Source organism: Coregonus lavaretus, assembly GCF_964263955.1.
Source record: "Coregonus lavaretus genome assembly, chromosome: 4".
Lineage (NCBI taxonomy): Eukaryota > Metazoa > Chordata > Actinopteri > Salmoniformes > Salmonidae > Coregonus > Coregonus lavaretus.
Window position 1 is genome coordinate 57,673,352 of NC_139991.1, and position 21,141 is coordinate 57,694,492.

At 41.5% G+C, this 21,141-nt stretch overlaps 1 protein-coding gene and 1 long non-coding RNA gene across 7 annotated transcripts in view; one reads left to right on the forward strand and one right to left on the reverse strand.

Annotated features, from left to right (window-relative positions):
• The window catches only part of LOC311127976, a 1,008,662-nt gene extending 993,787 nt beyond the window's left edge, over positions 1 to 14,875 (reverse strand). The window contains exon 1 of the long non-coding RNA XR_014613167.1: positions 14,096 to 14,875. This is a non-coding gene — a long non-coding RNA (uncharacterized lncRNA). The remainder of the gene's footprint in view (positions 1 to 14,095) is intronic.
• LOC311127968 (microtubule-associated serine/threonine-protein kinase 1-like) overlaps positions 1 to 21,141 on the forward strand; it is a 170,814-nt gene that overhangs the window by 115,605 nt on the left and 34,068 nt on the right. For 5 of the 6 annotated variants that reach the window (XM_084159879.1, XM_084159880.1, XM_084159882.1 and 2 more), the window contains 5 exons: positions 9,664 to 9,752; positions 14,999 to 15,068; positions 19,320 to 19,398; positions 20,471 to 20,628; positions 20,933 to 21,008. In XM_084159879.1, coding sequence (XP_084016005.1) covers positions 9,664 to 9,752; positions 14,999 to 15,068; positions 19,320 to 19,398; positions 20,471 to 20,628; positions 20,933 to 21,008 — 472 coding nt within the window. The remainder of the gene's footprint in view (positions 1 to 9,663; positions 9,753 to 14,998; positions 15,069 to 19,319; positions 19,399 to 20,470; positions 20,629 to 20,932; positions 21,009 to 21,141) is intronic. The other variant, XM_084159881.1, reaches the window with a different exon arrangement.

The window sequence follows — 21,141 nt, forward strand, 5'->3', positions numbered from 1 at the left end:
ATTGTAAGACTTGTCATAAGGATGTATGACCCCCTTATAACGTCTATCATCTCATAAACGATGCTGACTTAATGACAACTGTTTGACCACCTCAAATCATAGTTTGTGAGGAAGCACTTTTTTCATAATTCCTATTCATTCCACAGTTGAAGACATCTGTACAAGATGGCCCCTTTTCCTTATTGTTGTGATAAACCCTAATTGATTAATTGGCTTGTTTATTAGAAGACATCCTCTGTCTGCCATGACTATGTCACACTGTTCGCACTGTGAAAGCAATTACATTATTGTTCCGTGTCACTGAAATCCAATTGTTCTCTGGTATAATATGACAAAAAAAGCATACTATGCAGGCCTGTGTCCATCCAAGCACACAGCTGTCTCCTATTGATGATGTAATTTGGAAGACAGTTCAGTGAGTTCTCTAAGCTGAAAACGAAATGTATAATTCTATTGATTCACTAAAATGCATACAGTGAGGGAAAAAAGTATTTGATCCCCTGCTGATTTTGTACGTTTGCCCCAGTCTATAATTTTGGTAGGTTTATTTGAACAGTGAGAGACAGAATGACAACAAAAAAATCCAGAAAAATGCATGTCAACATTTTTATAAATTGATTAGCATTTTAATGAGGGAAATAAGTATTTGACCCCTCTGCAAAACATGACTTAGTACTTGGTGGCAAAACCCTTGTTGGCAATCAGAGGTCAGACGTTTCTTGTAGTTGGCCACCAGGTTTGCACACATCTCAGGAGGGATTTTGCCCCACTCCTCTTTGCAGATCTTCTCCAAGTCATTAAGGTTTCGAGGCTGACGTTTGGCAACTCGAACCTTCAGCTCCCTCCACAGATTTTCAATGGGATTAAGGTCTGGAGACTGGCTAGGCCACTCCAGGACCTTAATGTGCTACTTCTTGAGCCACTCCTTTGTTGCCTTGGCCGTGTGTTTTGGGTCATTGTCATGCTGGAATACCCATCCACGACCCATTTTCAATACCCTGGCTGAGGGAAGGAGGTTCTCACCCAAGATTTGACGGTACATGGCCCCGTCCATCGTCCCTTTGATGCAGTGAAGTTGTCCTGTCCCCTTAGCAGAAAAACACCCCCAAAGCATAATGTTTCCACCTCCATGTTTGATGGTGGGGATGGTGTTCTTGGGGTCATAGGCAGCATTCCTCCTCCTCCAAACACGGTGAGTTGAGTTGATGCCAAAGAGCTCTATTTTGGTCTCATCTGACCACAACACTTTCACCCAGTTCTCCTCTGAATCATTCAGATGTTCATTGACAAACTTCAGACGGGCATGTATATGTGCTTTCTTGAGCAGGGGGACCTTGCGGGCGCTGCAGGATTTCAGTCCTTCACGGCGTAGTGTGTTACCAATTGTTTTCTTGGTGACTATGGTCCCAGCTGCCTTGAGATCATTGACAAGATCCTCCCGTGTAGTTCTGGGCTGATTCCTCACCGTTCTCATGATCTTTGCAACTCCACGAGGTGAGATCTTGCATGGAGCCCCAGGCCGAGGGAGATTGACAGTTCTTTTGTGTTTCTTCCATTTGCGAATAATCGCACCAACTGTTGTCACCTTCTCACCAAGCTGCTTGGCGATGGTCTTGTAGCCCATTCCAGCCTTGTGTAGGTCTACAATCTTGTCCCTGACATCCTTGGAGAGATCTTTGGTCTTGGCCATGGTGAGAGTTTGGAATCTGATTGATTGATTGCTTCTGTGGACAGGTGTCTTTTATACAGGTAACAAGCTGAGATTAGGAGCACTCCCTTTAAGAGTGTGCTCCTAATCTCAGCTCATTACCTGTATAAAAGACACCTGGGAGCCAGAAATCTTTCTGATTGAGAGGGGGTCAAATACATATTTCCCTCATTAAAATGCAAATCAATTTACAACATTTTTGACATGCGTTTTTCTGGATTTTTTTGTTGTTATTCTGTCTCTCACTGTTCAAATAAACCTACCATTTAAAATTATAGACTGATCATTTCTTTGTCAGTGGGCAAACATACAAAATCAGCAGGGGATCAAATACTTTTTTCCCTCACTGTATTCCACCAAAAGCATCCCTATGATAAGTTGTAAGGAGAGACCATGATCCCTCATGTGCAAGGAGTTGGGATATGATAATATTCATAAACGGGTAATCGGGGTTCGATTCCAGAGAGGAAGCCTGAGAAACAGCTACCACATCCAAGGAAGACCGCAGGCACGCAGATTACCCACTCCTGACTCGGGGAGGTAGTGACGAAAAATAACAATACAGGACTCTTTCGAGGCCCTGTAATTGGAATAGGTACACTTAAAATCCTTGAATGAGGATCCATTGGAGAGCAAATCTGATGCCAGCACCTACGGTAATTCCAGCTCCAATAGTGCATCTTAAAGTTGCTGCAGTTTAAAAGCTAGTAGTTGGATCTCGGGTATGAGGTGGCGGTCTGCCACGAGGCGAGCTACGGCCTTTCTCAGCTCCGGCCCCTCGATATGCTTAACGGAGTGTCCCTTGGGGTCAGAAAATAAAGTATTCAAAGCAGACCCTGTCACCTCAAGACCGCAGCTAGTAATAATGGAATAAGACTCCGGTTCTATTTTGTTTTCTTCTGAACTGGGGCCATGATTAAGAGGGATGGCCGGGGGCAATCATATTGTGCCGCTAGAGGTGAAATTCTTGGACCGGCGCAAGACGGGCAAAAGCAATTCCGAATAATGTTTTCATTAATCAAGAATGAAAGTCGGAGGTTTGAAGACTATCAGATACCGTCGTAGTTCTGACCATAAGTGATGCCAACTAGCGATCCGGCAGCATTATTCCCATGATCCGCCGGGCAGCGTCCGGGAAACCAGAGTCTGGGTGCAGCGTTTTGAGATGTCAATTAAAAACACTTTACATAGAAAATATATTATTATTTATTATTAGTAACTAATCATTATTTAACCTTCAGTACAGTAGTACCCCACAAGACATACCACCAGGGGTCTCTTCACAGTCCCTAAGTCCAAAACAGAGGCTGGGAAACGTACTAAATAGTAATGACTACATGAAACTCTCTTACACATCGGGTAACTTCAACCTAGTAGGAAAATCAATAAAAAAACAGATAAAACAGCACCTCACAATACAACATGGACTGTGAAGAGACACACACCCACACATTGTAATATTGTACATTTTATATTGTACATTTGTAATGGTGGAGCAGTGTACATTTGTATATTGCACAATGTCTTGTGTGATGTTTTGTTGTGATGTAAATTATTGTTTTGTTTTTGTGTTCCTGTTTGGACCCCAGGAAGAGTAGTGGCTGCCTTGGCAACAGCTAATGGCGATCCTAATAAAATACTAGTAAACTACTGTAGTCTGAGTGTTCTTTGAAAATAACAGGCTCTTCCAGTTCCTAGATGTGATGGGCTACTTTTCGGTTCTTGTAAAACCTCTATTCTGGAGCCATGACAACCATGATCCTGAGATTCTAAGCTTTTTTCCTTTTCTTCCCTCAATTTCTCTGAGATTTGAGGCTGAATAGAATCTGTTCAGAGTTAGATTAGTCATTACACTGTGTGCGTATTGCACTGTCATCTAGCAGCACTAAGGCTTCATCCCGTCTCTGACAGAGACATATTCATAGGCTGCATTCCAAATCTACTACTAGCCACTTGCCCTAGGCACTTCTGTAGATCTCAAATGGTTGGATAGGATTATTCAATATGTGGAAAATTCCACATCGGAGGGTAAGATGGAGATATTGCGTCAACCAAGCCTTTCAGATCTATGTAAAGTGCTAAGGGTAGAGGCTAAGGGCCAATTTTGGAATTCAGTAATATTATGTTGAGAATGTTTGAGCATGAACATTTCTAGTCTTCAGAGGAGAAGTGAACAATGTGAATGCCTGACACACCTACTGAAATCTCTTCACATGAAAGTGCCTCCTCACTGAGAGAGCATTAAGATCAGAGCACCAAGGGCACTGCAATGTCACCTGTAGCAGCTACCTTGCCAGGGACCTGACAGACAGACTGCCAGTTTGTGTGCATGTGCGCATCTGCACCTGTGAAACACACCCACACCCAGACACACCCTGCTTCTACTACTGTATCTCTGCCTCTATGAAACTACATGGTTCTCTAGCCATGATGCAACACACTGCGCCATACTCACTCTCTATCAAAGCCTCAGCTCCTATCCTAAAACACTGCAAGGGACAAGAGGTCTAGTCATGGCTACAGTACAATGTATGAAATGTGCTTCAATGTCAGCTTAATACTCTTATGTGAAATGACATGTCTCTCTGCTGAGCAGGAGGTTACGCAATCACAGAGAGTCTCAATGAGTTCTGACCTTGCAGTGAATTCTCCCATATTTTTAAGAATGAGGTATTTTCAGACTGTGCCATCTGGGAAAGACACATAGTCTATATATTGCAGTGTGATGTGGGTATTGAAGTCTGTAGTGAATATACACTACCGTTCAAAAGTTTGGGGTCACTTAGAAATGTCCTTGTTTTCCATGAAAACATACATGAAATGAGTTTGAATAGGAAATATAGGAAATGTAGTCATTGACAAGGTTAGAAATAATGATTTTTAATTGAAATAATAATTGTGTCCTTCAAACTTTGCTTTCGTCAAATAATCCTCCATTTGCAGCAATTACAGCCTTGCAGACCTTTGGCATTCTAGTTGTCAATTTGTTGAGGTAATCTGAAGAGATCTCACCCCATGCTTCCTGAAGCACCTCCCACAAGTTGGATTGGCTTGATGGGCACTTCTTACGTACCATACGGTCAAGCTGCTCCCACAACAGCTCAATAGGGTTGAGATCCGGTGACTGTGCTGGCCACTCAATTATAGACAGAATACCAGCTGACTGCTTCTTCCCTAAATAGTTATTGCATAATTTGGTTCTGTGCTTTGGGTCATTGTCCTGTTGTAGGAGGAAATTGGCTCCAATCAAGCGCCGTCCACGGGGTATGGCATGGTGTTGCAAAATGGAGTGATAGCCTTCCTTCTTCAAGATCCCTTTTACCCTGTACAAATCTCCCACTTTACCACCACCAAAGCACCCCCAGACAATCACATTGCCTCCACCATGCTTGACAGATGGCATCAAGCACTCCTCCAGCAGCTTTTCATTTGGTCTGCGTCTCACAAATGTTCTTCTTTGTGATCCGAACACTCAAACTTCGATTTGTCTGTCCATAACACTTTGTTCCAATCTTCCTCTGTCCAGCGTCTGTGTTCTTTTGCCCATCTTAATCTTTTATTTTTATTGGCCAGTCTGAGATATGGCTTTTTCTTTGCAACTTTGCCTAGAAGGTCAGCACCCCAGAGTCACCTCTTCACTGTTGATGTTGAGACTGGTGTTTTGCACGTACTATTTAATGAAGCTGCCAGTTGAGGACATGTGAGGCGTCTGTTTCTCAAACTAGACACTCAAATGTATTTGTCCTCTTGCTCAGTTGTGCACCGGGGCCTCCCACTCCTCTTTCTATTATGGTTAGAGCCAGTTTGCGCTGTTCTGTGAAGGGAGTAGTACACAGCGTTGTACGAGATCTTCAGTTTCATGGCAACTTCTCGCATGGAATAGCCTTCATTTCTCAGAACAAGGGTGGTATTTCTGTCTGTAATAAATAAAGCCCCTTTGTGGGGAAAAACTCATTCTGATTGGCTGGGCCTTGCTCCCTAGTGGGTGGGCCTGGCTCCCAAATTGGGTAGGCCTATGCCTTCCCAGGCCCACCAATGGCTGCCCAGTCATGTGAAATCCATAGATTAGGGCCTAATGAATTTATTTCAATTGACTGATTTCCTTTTATGAACTTTAACTCAGTAAAATCGTTGAAGTTGTTGCATGTTGCGTTTTATATTTTTGATCAGTATATGTTCACTTCATGGTCTCTGAAGATTGAAACATTGTACATTCCCAAGTGCATTTTCCCTTGAGATTGAAACATTCCCATGAGTCATGGAGCAATTGTTCCTCCAAACCTTGTCCTGTGTAAATGACTGAACTCCCCTGTTGTGTTTAAAAATATTCCAACCTTTACAGTGGGGAAAAAAAGTATTTAGTCAGCCACCAATTGTGCAAGTTCTCCCACTTAAAAAGATGAGAGAGGCCTGTAATTTTCATCATAGGTACATGTCAACTATGACAGACAAAATGAGAAAAAGAAATCCAGAAAATCACATTGTAGGTTTTTTAATGAATTTATTTGCAAATTATGGTGGAAAATAAGTATTTGGTCAATAACAAAAGTTTCTCAATACTTTGTTATATACCCTTTGTTGGCAATGACACAGGTCAAACGTTTTCTGTAAGTCTTCACAAGGTTTTCACACACTGTTGCTGGTATTTTGGCCCATTCCTCCATGCAGATCTCCTCTAGAGCAGTGATGTTTTGGGGCTGTCGCTGGGCAACACGGACTTTCAACTCCCTCCAAAGATTTTCTATGGGGTTGAGATCTGGAGACTGGCTAGGCCACTCCAGGACCTTGAAATGCTTCTTACGAAGCCACTCCTTCATTGCCCGGGCGGTGTGTTTGGGATCATTGTCATGCTGAAAGACCCAGCCACGTTTCATCTTCAATGCCCTTGCTGATGGAAGGAGGTTTTCACTCAAAATCTCACGATACATGGCCCCATTCATTCTTTCCTTTACACGGATCAGTCGTCCTGGTCCCTTTGCAGAAAAACAGCCCCAAAGCATGATGTTTCCACCCCCATGCTTCACAGTAGGTATGGTGTTCTTTGGATGCAACTCAGCATTCTTTGTCCTCCAAACACGACGATTTGAGTTTTTACCAAAAAGTTCTATTTTGGTTTCATCTGACCATATGACATTCTCCCAATCCTCTTCTGGATCATCCAAATGCACTCTAGCAAACTTCAGACGGGCCTGGACATGTACTGGCTTAAGCAGGGGGACACGTCTCGCACTGCAGGATTTGAGTCCCTGGCGGCGTAGTGTGTTACTGATGGTAGGCTTTGTTACTTTGGTCCCAGCTCTCTGCAGGTCATTCACTAGGTCTGGGATTTTTGCTCACCGTTCTTGTGATCATTTTGACCCCACGGGGTGAGATCTTGCGTGGAGCCCCAGATCGAGGGAGATTATCAGTGGTCTTGTATGTCTTCCATTTCCTAATAATTGCTCCCACAGTTGATTTCTTCAAACCAAGCTGCTTACCTATTGCAGATTCAGTCTTCCCAGCCTGGTGCAGGTCTACAATTTTGTTTCTGGTGTCCTTTGACAGCTCTTTGGTCTTGGCCATAGTGGAGTTTGGAGTGTGACTGTTTGAGGTTGTGGACAGGTGTCTTTTATACTGATAACAAGTTCAAACAGGTGCCATTAATACAGGTAATGAGTGGAGGACAGAGGAGCCTCTTAAAGAAGAAGTTACAGGTCTGTGAGAGCCAGAAATCTTGCTTGTTTGTAGGTGACCAAATACTGATTTTCCACCATAAGTTGCATATAAATTCATTAAAAATCCTACAATGTGATTTTCTGGAAAAAACTCTGGATTTTTTTTTCTCAATTTGTCTGTCATAGTTGACGTGTACCTATGATGAAAATTACAGGCCTCTCTCATCTTTTTAAGTGGGAGAAGTTGCACAATTGGTGGCTGACTAAATACTTTTTTTCCCCACTGTATATGAGTCACAATAATACATTAATGAATAATGTGAGTAATATCAAAGTCATTAGATGTTGCGATTACACTATTCATCCCAATTCTTCCGCTCGGTAGCAGTAGGCTAGAGTGCTTTGTCAGAATGGATTGAGGCTAGTGTTACGTCTTCGCTAGCTAAGCCGGGCTAAATAAGAGGATCTGATTTGTCAGCAGTTAGCATGACATTAGAGAGCCACTGTACCCGGCACCGGTCTGTCCTTCATTTCCTCCTGAGGCTGTCACCCAAACAAGATGCTCTTTATGGATATGATTTTTTTTATGTTTATGTTTTCACTTCTCTTATTGATGTGTGTAAAGGGATTTTAATGTCTTCAACTGCTATAGAAGTAAAATGTTTTATTAGTAGCACTGTTACACCTGGACTAAGAGGAGTTGGAAGCTTCCATGTGTTTTAATGGAGAATATGAACATTATTGTTGGAACTGTGGAGAGCATAGTTTGAAGACCTAGAGTGAATGGGATGCAGGATTCTGGCAACCATAAGTGGTGCAGATTGTGGAAACGGTGCAGAGGACGGTATGCCAGTCCAAAGAAAATGTACTAACTTGTTTTATGAAATGTTAGTAGGCCTATATTATTTACTGTCATGCTACTGAAGAGCGATTTTGGTCGCCTGACGACTCAAACTGAATTCTTCCGCTGCTCTATCGTTCACTACATACTTCAGTCTGAGACTACAATCATTTAAGTTGTTTGTGGTGATGTCAAAATGAGGGGTGTTGTACAAAACAAAGTCATCAGTGATTGGATCATCTCTAACCAATCAGAGTATCAAAGCCAATGACGCATTTTCTAAATGCTGCTTTACCGACATGTATTCTGGCTCTGGCCTAACCAATCGGTTTCAGGGACTAATCAGACAGTCTAGAATGGATTTCCATTCTCGAAATCGTCTGGGTGGTACTCTGATCCAGACTCATTTCGGAGAAGAAACAAACATTGTCCGTGTGCGTGGCGTAGCGTTTGGCCGGAGCAAGGAATTTGGGTAGCCAGGCAACGATTCTTGCTGTTCAATGTTTCTTTGGTGAGCAATGGGCATATTAGTCAAAGTCCAATTTTGATTTGTCCAATGATTCAGGGTGTGGCTACATTAGTTGTTTTCATTGACAACACTCACTGCAGCCTTTGTTTTCATTGAGTAAGCAGAACAATCCATCTTTAAAACTATTGTTAACTAGACCCATTACACTTTGTGTTCACTGAATATGCAAATTGTCTTTCCCAAATAGAATCAGCATTGACCTATTTCTACATGAGTCCCTGTTAACTGAATTTGCTCACTACCACCAGTGCAGTATTTTAAGCTTCCTCCGGGTGTAGAATCAGGTCTGCAGTGCTGTGTTTAATAATCCACAGAAAAGGCCCATCCTCGGGCTAATCAGAGGCGCTATTATCATTATTAATCAGTTACTCATGTTGCTGATACGGCCTGGTCGTCGAGTGCTGGGGGGTTTATATGATTTTTAATGGATCCTGCTGGTTGGGACCTGCTGGGGCAGGATTGGCCTATAGGAGAGATCTGGTGGTACCTTCTGGGGCGGATTGGCCTATAGAATAGATTTGGGCCTCTAGAATTGTGTTTTAAGGACTTGCAAAGCTCCAGGTAGAAGTTCCACACAGGCGTAGGGTCACCTTATTCTGCTCCAGTACTAGCCTTCCCCTGGGGAAGAATGGCATCTAGGGCAACTTCATCATACTCCAAGTGCTAACCTATATGAATCCAATGCTAACCTATATGAATCCAAGAATGTGAGGGGAAAAAAGGTTGAAAGAGAATTTTTGTGGATGTGAGTGATGTATAAGTGCACTATGTGCAGTGAAATGTGTAGTGCATCTTAAGTAGCTATGATTACATCTGGCATGTTTACTTAGATAATAAAACACTGTGGGTGACTGGCTGGGTGACAAAGTGGGTTTGTTGTGTCTCGCTCCCTGTTTAGCCGTCTAACCTCTTACTGTCTGTGTTTTCATAGCTGCAGGACGAGCAACAGAAAAAGCCTGATAGGAAGTGGTCAGTCTTCAGCGCTTCCGCGACCTCACTCCCCCCTCTCATCACATACAGGTAAGGTGTGTGTGTGTGTGCGCATCATCTTTGTACAGGCATCTATCTGTTTTGATGTGTGTGAAGTGCCCAAATGAGTGACAGACATAATTAATGTTGTGATTGCTCGCATGCAAAAAGACCAAAGAGGCTTTGGTTGGCCAGAGTGTTCTATCCCTGAATGAAGGCCATTGTCTGTGGGTAAATGAAGAAGAGGTCTGGGAAAAAAACACATGTCTGAAGTGCCGTCTATTTCTTGTTCATTAGCCACCCACAAGATCCTCCTCGGTCTCTCTCTCTGTAGACCTTTACCACAACAACACACAAGTGTCTCAAATGTTAGCAACCAGTCTTCATCAGCAAAGTACTTTTTCATTGTCAACATTTAGTGCTACTGCCTTTCTAAAGATACGTCTCTGATGAGATGGTTTAAAAGGGTGAGTGCGCTGTGCTATCGGAGCGCTGACATTGGAGCCAGCTGTGATTGTGATTGTAATGGATCCTGAAGTCGTGGGCCTCAGGAAGGAAATGCACAGGAGCGCAAAGAGGGGAGGGTGGACTTCATTTATTCCAGCTTGGGCGTTTTATTTCCTGACAGGCCAATCACTGATAACAGCCCTCCGTTTGCGCAGTCAGACTTTCTAACCTTGCTAGAGAGCTCGGTCCTTAAGATGAACTATGTGAGAAATAGTGAAGGTAATAACAACGTTGAACTGTGGGAGAACTTCCCTGGCTGGCACAGACGTATTGCAGGTGCATGTTCATTCGGTAAGAGCATTGTTTCCAGTTCTCATGTTAGGACTACAGTAGGTGTTTGGGTTGTTAGTTACATTGTTGCAGCCTTTCACAGTTGTTTTGACATTTGGTTGATAGCCAAGCTGGAGAGTGTGTCAACATTACCCACTGTATTTTTACATTTTGTTCACTGTTCTTTTCTACAGGAAAATAGCTATTATTTTCCTATTAAGAATGTTGGATCATTAGTGATTGTTTTTCACATGATTTCTAAACGGTATTTAATTTAGATTAAATCTTCTCAGTATACTCTATTATGACTGCTGGAGTTTATCAAAGCAATCCCAGGATCTTTTCTCTAAACACATAAGATTCATCAGTATTATCCTGTGTCCACTGTTATTAAAATTTGACAAAATACGATTAATCTCAAAGAATGGACTTGACCTCCATCTGGATTGGGTTAAAGTAACTGTCCAGTATTTCCAGATTTCTATGAAATGTGACCTATTATTAATTACAATATAACTTCAACAGTTTTCCTTCCAAAATTGGTAATTAAGTATGTTAAAAAGCATTTTTTCTGTGTTTGAATGGTGTGGGCATACCCAAACAGAATGGTGTGGGGCATATATCTGTCATTAACTCAGCCAATGTGCCGACATCATGTTCTATGAGGAAATATCAAGCATTTGTTTGAGGTGGGGTTTTTGAAGTGTGTTTTTCTCCAAATTATGCTTTGCCCACAAATACTGAACAAGTCAACAACATTATTTGGGTATGAGTTAACAGAATGTGAACTTTTAAAAGTGATATTTTCACTGGACAGTTACTTTGTCTTCCTTTTTAAATATTTTGGACATCAGCGCAATCTTGAGGGAATCCTATTTGAGTCAGAAAAGGATATTGATATGATAGGTAAGCTATAGAAAACCTTGCAGAGAGCCTATACAATTGACAATCTCTTAGAAAAAAATATTAAGTATTGGAACCAAGATTAAAAAATAACTGATATTGGCACAAGATGGAGAGAATGCTGGAACATAACTAACGCTATTACAGTTAATGAAAATGTACGCTTAATTCAGTATAAATTAATGAATAGAATTTATAATACAAGAGACAAAATTCACAAATTCTACAGCACAACAGCATAGTCATGTCTGAAGTTTAAAAACTACTAATGACTCAATAATTCATGCTTCTGGGAACGTTAGAAAATTCTAAAGTTATGGGTGGAGTTGGATGTCAGCGGTATTGGAATGTAAATTTACTTTTAATTTGTCTGTCTGTATATTTCAAGACATGACATGAGGGTGCAAGTGAGATACCAGATGGGTTGGACAATACTCTTCTCATCAATTATCTTTAAAAAACGTATATTCAAACTGGAAATCAGCCAATCCTCCATCGTTCACGTAATGGAGGTGTGATGTTTGTATGGTGCAGTCATTTGTATGTGTATGTTTTGTATTGTTTATAAAATATAAAATAACATAAAATTTTTTTTAAAAAAAAAAGATTAATTTTAAAAGTGAGATTTTCTCTGGACAGTTACTTTTCCTCAGGCGTATTCTATCCCATCCTGGTGATTTACTCATCTACACTCATCAGCTATGATTAAATTACACCACAATTAAACAGGTGACATCCACCATCTAACCAGCCTCTCTCTGTTCCTCAGTACCACCATTGTTCCCCCAGTACCGCAAAGCCCTCTCGCTATCGTCAGATTTGTCACAGGGGGTGCCATCGTTGCCCTTAGTTAATTAACAGTTTACTCCCGCCTTTGGCTACAGAGTTAATTGTGGTTAATTAACGTTGGACCGTGGGTTGTTTCTTTAACTTATTGGTGAGGGAACACGAGACCTAATTGCTGCCGTTGGGGAAAGCCCTGCAGTTTGATGTGTTCAATAGCCTGAGTCCGTAGACACAAATCAGTAGGGCTGTGGGAAATAAGTGGATGCTGTCCATATGGATGGTGGGATTGAGAGATGGAGGGATAGAGGGATCATTTGGAGGGCCTCCCTGGTAGAGGATGCTTCAAGCTCCACTATAGGACTTAAAGTTCTGCAATAAGACCCCAAATAGTAGCGTCTGTTAGCTAAGGGCTAACTAACGCCTGATGGACTGTTGTAAATGTGTGTCTTATAGCCAGATGTCTTCACCCAGACTGTCTTTGTTGGTATAACGCCATTGTGTTAACATACAGTTGAAGTCGGAAGTTTACATACACTTAGGTTGTAGTCATTAAAACTCGTTTTTCAACCACTCCACACATTTCTTGTTAACAAACTATAGTTCTGGCGAGTCTGTTAGGACATCTACTTTGTGCATGACACAAGTAATTTTTCCAACAATTGTTTACAGACAGATTATTTCACTTATAATTCACTGTATCACAATTCCAGTGGGTCAGAAGTTTACATACACTAAGTTGACTGTGCCTTTAAACAGATTGGAAAATTCCACAAAATGATGTCATGGCTTTAGAAGCTTCTGATAGGCTAATTTACATATTTTGAGTCAATTGGAGGTGTACCTGTGGATGTATTTCAAGGCCTACCTTCAAACTCAGTGCATCTTTGCTTGACATCATGGGAAAATCAAAAGACATCAGCCAAGACCTCAGAAAAAAACTTGTAGACCTCCACAAGTCTGGTTCATCATTGGGAGCAAATTTCAAACGCCTGAAGGTACCACGTTCATTTGTACAAACAATAGTATGCCAGTATAAACACCATGGGACCACGCAGCCTTCATACCGCTCAGGAAGGAGACGCGTTCTGTCTCCTAGAGATGAACGTACTTTGGTGCGAAAAGTGCAAATCAATCCCAGAACAACAGCATGGACCTTGTGACGATGCTAGAGGAAACAGTATCTATATCCACAGTAAAACAAGTCTGATATCGACATAACCTGAAAGGCCGCTCAGCAAGGAAGAAGCCACTGCTCCAAAACCGCCATAAAAAAGCCAGACTACGGTTTGCAACTGCACATGGGGACAAAGATCATACTTTTTGGAGAAAGTCCTCTGGTCTGATGAAACAAAAATATAACTGTTTGGCCATAATGACCATCGTTATGTTTGGACGAAAAAGGGGGTGGCTTGCAAGCCGAAGAACACCATCCCAGCCGTGAAGCATGGGGGTGGCAGCATCATGCTGTGGGGGTGCTTTGCTGCAGGAGGGACTGGTGCACTTCACAAAATAGATGGCATCATGAGGAAGGAAAATGATGTGGATATATTGAAGCAATATATAAGCATACTTCCAAAGTTGTGGCAAAATGGTTTAAGGACAACAAAGTCAAGCTATTGGAGTGGCCATCACAAAGCCCTGACCTCAATCCTATAGAACATTTGTGGGCAGAACTGAAAAAGCGTGTGCGAGGAAGGAGGCCTACAAACCTGACTCAGTTACACCAGCTCTGTCAGGAGGAATGGGCCAAAATTCACTCAACTTATTGTGGGAAGCTTGTGGAAGGCTACCTGAAATGTTTGACCCAAGTTAAACAATTTAAAGGCAATGCTACCAAATACTAATTGAGTGTATGTAAACTTCTGACCCACTGGGAATGTGATGAAAGAAATAAAAGCTGAAATAAATCATTCTCTTTACTAATTGACCTAAGACAGGGAATCTTTACTAGGATTAAATGTCAGGAATTGTGAAAAGCTGAGTTTAAATGTATTTGGCTAAGGTGTATGTAAACTTCCGACTTCAACTGTAGCTATTTAGACTACGGTATTAGCCTAAAGGCTACTCTTACAGTAGCCGATAACTCCACTGATAACCGATATACAATTAATAGGATGAAAAAAGGGAATCTCATGCTTTTCTGAACATTTGCAGCTATTCTCATGATGTGTCATTGTCACAATGTATAAAATCAAAATTTGAAGCATAGTTATTGGACAATTGCTCTTTTGTTTGGCAATTTATGAGAATTCAGTGTGGGAAAATTACTTTCATTTCCCTGCTGTAAAACAATATATCAGCAAGTTTTCGGTGTCGGACCCAAAAAAACATATTGGTCGGGCTCTTTTTATTTGAATTTGAAAGAATTACATTTTTTTTTTGTGCCATTTCTCATGTGTGTCTCCTGATTAATCCAAGCCGATGAGCTGGAATGTGGAAGTATATTATTAAGATTATGTAATTACTGCTTCAAGCAGATCAGTCCCATTTGAGAGACTTTCAATCTAACTAGATTAAGCTCCATCAGATAAGAGTCAAGGAAACATAATAAAATCTAAAATGCCGTATAAAGTAAAATAGCTGAGAGTAAATTGATGATGAAATGTATTTTATCTATGCTGGCTTATTACACTTTTTTTTTTTTGTGTGTCAATGAATTGTGACAGTGGTTAGACCAAGTCCTAATTTGGTAAAGGTTTGATTGTATGCTCTAGGCTTAGTATTAATATTTCCTTCATTCATTTCAAATCCTTTTATCTCAGGTTTATGGAATGTTCTCTTTAATGACTTCTAATCTCCCCTTGTTTCTCTGCTTCCTCTCTGAACAACAGGAACGAGTCCTCAAGACAGCCCCAGAAACTTCTCTCCTAGTGCCTCAGCCCACTTCTCATTTGCACGAAGGTATTGATAAAAGTAAAAGTCAATGCCAGTTGAATTTTTTAGCCAAAACTCCACTCAACTAGCATGCCAATAGTCAGCAATAAAACGCTTAGGGGCAGGCTTTATTGTTTTGAATTTCCAGAAAGTAATTTTACTTTATCTTGGTGGTTATCTGACAAATGGCATGAGAAATGTGACATACATAGGAAATACAAATCTTAAAAGAAACATTTCTCTTTTTTTTTTTAAACGAAGCCAAATTGTGGTGCTATTATTGTCTGAAGCAGACAGGCAACGGTTCTTTTGAGAAGCAAAGACAGGATCTCACTGTGTTCTGACAGGCTCTCTTTACAGAGATAGAAATCAGAGGCAGGTTCAAGGAAGACGAAGACGAGGAGTTTCAGACTCTCAAACTCCTCGCGTTTTCTGAAGAGCTTTTCTCCACGTCTTCACAAAAGCCTGAAATCTTTTTTGTTCAACCCTCACTCAACAAGACTTTATTTAACAGCTTTTTTATTTATCGCTATGATTCAGTCAGTGCCACAGACCAGACAGGTAATGTCATGTTAGGCCTCTGTTTTGTCATGTAAACCTCATACATCTTCATAGCTCTTCTTCCTGTTACTCATGTCTATGAATACACACAACGTCATTGTAACTCACATGTCCGTTCGTGCAATGTGTATGATTACATCATGTCATTGTTACCGTGCCATTATACCTGAATCATGAAAATCCTTTTTGATGTGTTTCTAGCTTTCCCTACATCTAACCCCACATGTTATTCCTCTCAGAGTTTGTATCATTGTTCAGTGTTATTGGTTAGTGCAACGAAGACATCTCACTACTAGGTAGGTGTGGGTGGCAGGTAGCAGAGATCAAGGAAACTGTGTGTTCTGTGTAGGTTCGATTCCCACGGGGGACCAGTACAAAAATGTATGCATTGACTACTGTAAGTCGCTCTGGATAAAAGTGTCTGCTAAATTACTACAATGTAATCCAATGTAAATGCTGCAGTAGGCTATTGAAAAGCAGAGTATTTTCAATCTATTCCGCCAGAAAGGTAAAGGTTGCATATGACCTACATTACCAGTCAAAAGTTTGGGGACACCTACTCATTCAAGGGTTTTTCTTTATTTTTACTATTTTTTACATTGTAGAATAATAGTGAAGACCTCAAAACTATTAAATAACGCATATGGAATCATGTAGTAACCAAAAAAGTGTTAAACAAATCAAAATATATTTTATATTTGAGATTCTTCAAATAGCCACCCTTTGCCTTGATGACAGCTTTGCACACTCTTGGCATTCTCTCATCCAGCTTCACCTGGAATGCTTTTCCAACAGTCTTGAAGGAGTTCCCACATACAGTGGGGGAAAAAAGTTTTTAGTCAGCCACCAATTGTGCAAGTTCTCCCACTTAAAAAGATGAGAGAGGCCTGTAATTTTCATCATAGGTACACGTCAACTATGACAGACAAAATGAGGAAAAAAATCCAGAAAATCACATTGTAGGATTTTTAATGAATTTATTTGCAAATTATGGTGGAAAATAAGTATTTGGTCAATAACAAAAGTTTCTCAATACTTTGTTATATACCCTTTGTTGGCAATGACACAGGTCAAACGTTTTCTGTAAGTCTTCACAAGGTTTTCACACACTGTTGCTGGTATTTTGGCCCATTCCTCCATGCAGATCTCCTCTAGAGCAGTGATGTTTTGGGGCTGTCGCTGGGCAACACGGACTTTCAACTCCCTCCAAAGATTTTCTATGGGGTTGAGATCTGGAGACTGGCTAGGCCACTCCAGGACCTTGAAATGCTTCTTACGAAGCCACTCCTTCGTTGCCCGGGCGGTGTGTTTGGGATCATTGTCATGCTGAAAGACCCAGCCACGTTTCATCTTCAATGCCCTTGCTGATGGAAGGAGGTTTTCACTCAAAATCTCACGATACATGGCCCCATTCATTCTTTCCTTTACACGGATCAGTCGTCCTGGTCCCTTTGCAGAAAAACAGCCCCAAAGCATGATGTTTCCACCCCCATGCTTCACAGTAGGTATGGTGTTCTTTGGATGCAACTCAGCATTCTTTGTCCTCCAAACACGACGAGTTGAGTTTTTACCAAAAAGTTCTATTTTGGTTTCATCTGATCATATGACATTCTCCCAATCCTCTTCTGGATCATCCAAATGAACTCTAGCAAACTTCAGACGGGCCTGGACATGTACTGGCTTAAGCAGGGGGACACGTCTGCACTGCAGGATTTGAGTCCCTGGCGGCGTAGTGTGTTACTGATGGTAGGCTTTGTTACTTTGGTCCCAGCTCTCTGCAGGTCATTCACTAGGTCCCCCTGTGTGGTTCTGGGATTTTTGCTCACCGTTCTTGTGATCATTTTGACCCCACGGGGTGAGATCTTGCGTGGAGCCCCAGATCGAGGGAGATTATCAGTGGTCTTGTATGTCTTCCATTTCCTAATAATTGCTCCCACAGTTGATTTCTTCAAACCAAGCTGCTTACCTATTGCAGATTCAGTCTTCCCAGCCTGGTGCAGGTCTACAATTTTGTTTCTGGTGTCCTTTGACAGCTCTTTGGTCTTGGCCATAGTGGAGTTTGGAGTGTGACTGTTTGAGGTTGTGGACAGGTGTGGAGGCCATCACTCTCCTTCTTGGTAAAATAGCCCTTACACAGCCTGGAGGCGTGTTGGGTCATTGTCCTGTTGAAAAACAAATGATAGTCCCACTAAGGCCAAACCAGATGGGATGGCTTATCACTGCAGAATGCTGTGGTAGCCATTCTGGTTAAGTGTGCCTTAATTCTAAATAAATCACAGACAGTGTCACCAGCAAAGCACCCCCACACCATAACACCACCACCTCCATGCTTTACGGTGGGAAATACACATGCGGAGATCATCCGTTCACCCACACCGCGTCTCACAAAGACACGGCGGTTGGAACCAAAAATCTCAAATTTGGACTCCAGACCAAAGGACGCATTTCCACCGGTCTAATATCCATTGCTCGTGTTTCTTGGCCCATGCAGGTCACTTCTTCTTATTGGTGTCCTTTAGTAGTGGTTTCTTTGCAGCAATTAGACCATGAAGGCCTGATTCACACAGTCCCCTCTGAACAGTTGATGTTGTGATGTGTCTGTTACTTGAACTCTGTGAAGCATTTATTTGGGCTGCAATGTCTGAGGCTGATAACTCTAATGAACTTATCCTCTGCAGCAGAGGTAACTCTGGGTCTTCCATTCCTGTGGCGGTCCTCATGAGAGCCAGTTTCATCATAGCGTTTGATGGTTTTTCCGACTGCACTGCTTATTTGAGCTGTTCTTGCCATAATATGGACTTGGTCTTTTACCAAATAGGGCTATCTTCTGTATACCCCACTACCTTGTCACAACACAACTGATTGGCTCAAACGCATTAAGAAGGAAATAAATTCCACAAATTAACTTTTAAGAAGGCACACCTGTTAATTGAAATGCATTCCAGGTGACTGGCTCATGAAGCTGGTTGAGAGAATGCCAAGAGTGTGCAAAGCTGTCATCAAGTCAAAGGGTGGCTATTTGAAGAATCTCAAATATAAAATATTGATTTGTTTAACACATTTTGGTTACTACATGATTCCATATGTGTTATTTCATAGTTTTGATGTCTTCACTATTATTCTACAATGTGTAAAAATAAATAAAAACCCTTGAATGAGTAGGTGTCCAAACTTTTGACTGGTAGTGTACCTCTGATCAGTACTGCACATAGGTCAAAGGTCATCCAGAATGTTGTGCATTTGTACTCTCCCGAGTGGCGCAGTGGTTCGAATCCAGGCTCTGTCGTAGCCGGCCGCGACAGGGTGACCCATGGGGCGGCGCACAATTGGCCCAGCGTTGTCCAGGGTAGGGGAGGGAATGGCTGGCAGGGAGGTAGCTCAGTTGGTAGAGCATGGCGTTTGCAACGCCAGGGTTGTGTGTTTGATTCCCATGGGGGGCCAGTATAAAAAATAAAATCAAAAAAATAATAATGTACTCACTAACTGTAAGTCGCTCTGGATAAGAGCGTCTGATAAATGACTAAAATGTAAATGTAGTGTAGGTATCTGTTATTCACAATCCTGGAGCTTTGAGTAGTCTTGTTTTGAGTATCATTCATAGTTATTTTTATATTTTGTTAACTACAGTTCTCATATTGCTGATTGGTTATGGATGGGTTTTGAGTTTATGCTGACGTCTGTCTCTTTCTATCTCTGTCTGTTTGTGTGTTTGAGCAGGACTGATGGACGACGCTGGTCTTTGGCCTCTCTGCCCTCCTCTGGCTATGGCACCAACACACCCAGCTCCACTGTCTCTGTATGTACCATACCTTACCACTCGATTTGTTAAAGGACATGAAAACAGAATATATTGTATGTGTTAGCTAGATTCTTTAAAAGCCATGCCAAAAAGGTTGTTAAACCTAAACCTCTTCACATACAGTATACTGATGGAAAACCCTTTCAATCTAAAAATACTTATACCAAATCACTGGATATTCAAGAATCATTCGAAAAAATATGTTTCAATGTGAAATGATCATTTGATGGACATCCTCTAGTCTGTACTTCAGTCACCAGTACTGTACTGTAATCTACTGGTAGTCAGAGATGAGGGGTGCCATAGTGATCAGATTCTCCCGCTAGTGTCTCGCAGGCTGACTCATACCACCAGACGCTGTGTTTAGGGCCAGCAGATTTGTTTTGGAGTAAACATGGCCCTGGCACAAACGCACACGCACACGCACATACACATGCACATACACATACACATAACTCTGCTCTGTTTACTGACAAACTAAAATCACACAGGCAGGAGATGGTCAACTCAGACACCACACACAGGCCCCATGGCAGAGTACACAAGCCAAGTAAACAAGCCGTCGCACACAAAGTAATGGGTTGTTTGTTAACGGCCATGTTGTATGAGGACGATCAATTAGAGCTGATAAATACTTAACATGTTGCCGGAGGCTGGTGAGAACGACTGGTTAGGAGGAACTACTACAGAGTGGGATTAATGCCAGCAACTGTGTTTGTCCAGGCTATGTTTGCAGCTTACTTTAAATTGGATCCCTATTTGGATTGGATTTGAGAACAATGTAATGAGAAGAAAAGGGGGATTGTTTACAGTAATTTGTTAGCTTTCATGTACTGTACCGTCACAACCATTTTGGCACCCATAAGTTTCAGTCCTTCATTTTCAAGACGCTGTAAAAGAGAATCAAAACCGCAATCAACATTTACCCAATCAAATAAACACAACAGTCAGAAAAAACACGCAACTCTCCTGATAAGTCATTCTCTCGTGCAAAAACATAATCAAAGCGTTAGCCTCCTTCTTTTTCTCTTTTATTTTCTTGTTCATTGTATATTCATTTCATTTCCAGTCGTCCTGTTCATCACAGGAGAAGCTGCACCAGCTACCCTTCCAGCCCACGCCGGACGAGCTGCACTTTCTCTCCAAGCACTTCTGCACTGAGAGCATCGCCGGGGACGACCGACGGAGGGGGACAGCGCCCATGCGACCCCGCTCACGCAGTCTCAGGTATGTATGGAGGCCCGGCAAGGTCACACACCTTTTAAGGATGCTGGGTGTAACAGTCGCTGAAAATGACACTCCTTATATGTACTTTTATGTGATTATTTTTCAAATTAGATGTGATTCATACTATATATATATTTATTTTATTTAACCTTTATTTATCCAGGTTAGTCTCATTGAGATAAAATCTATTTTTCAAGAGAGACCTGGTCCAACCATATATTACATGTATCAATGTATTTTTGATGTAAGATAAAGTATGTGTTATAAGTACTGATCATTCCTTTATTTTCTTATGCGTTTGCAGCCCTGGAAGATCCCCATCCTGTTGTGATCATGAGATCATTATGATGAACCATGTCTACAAGGAACGCTTTCCTAAGGTGAGGGGACAACAGGAGTATAACTAATATTGCCTTATCTCCTTAACGTTTGTCATTTGGTATCAATTATTATTTTTATATTTTTATAAATATTTTATTTTATTTCACCTTTATTTAACCATGTAAGCCAGTT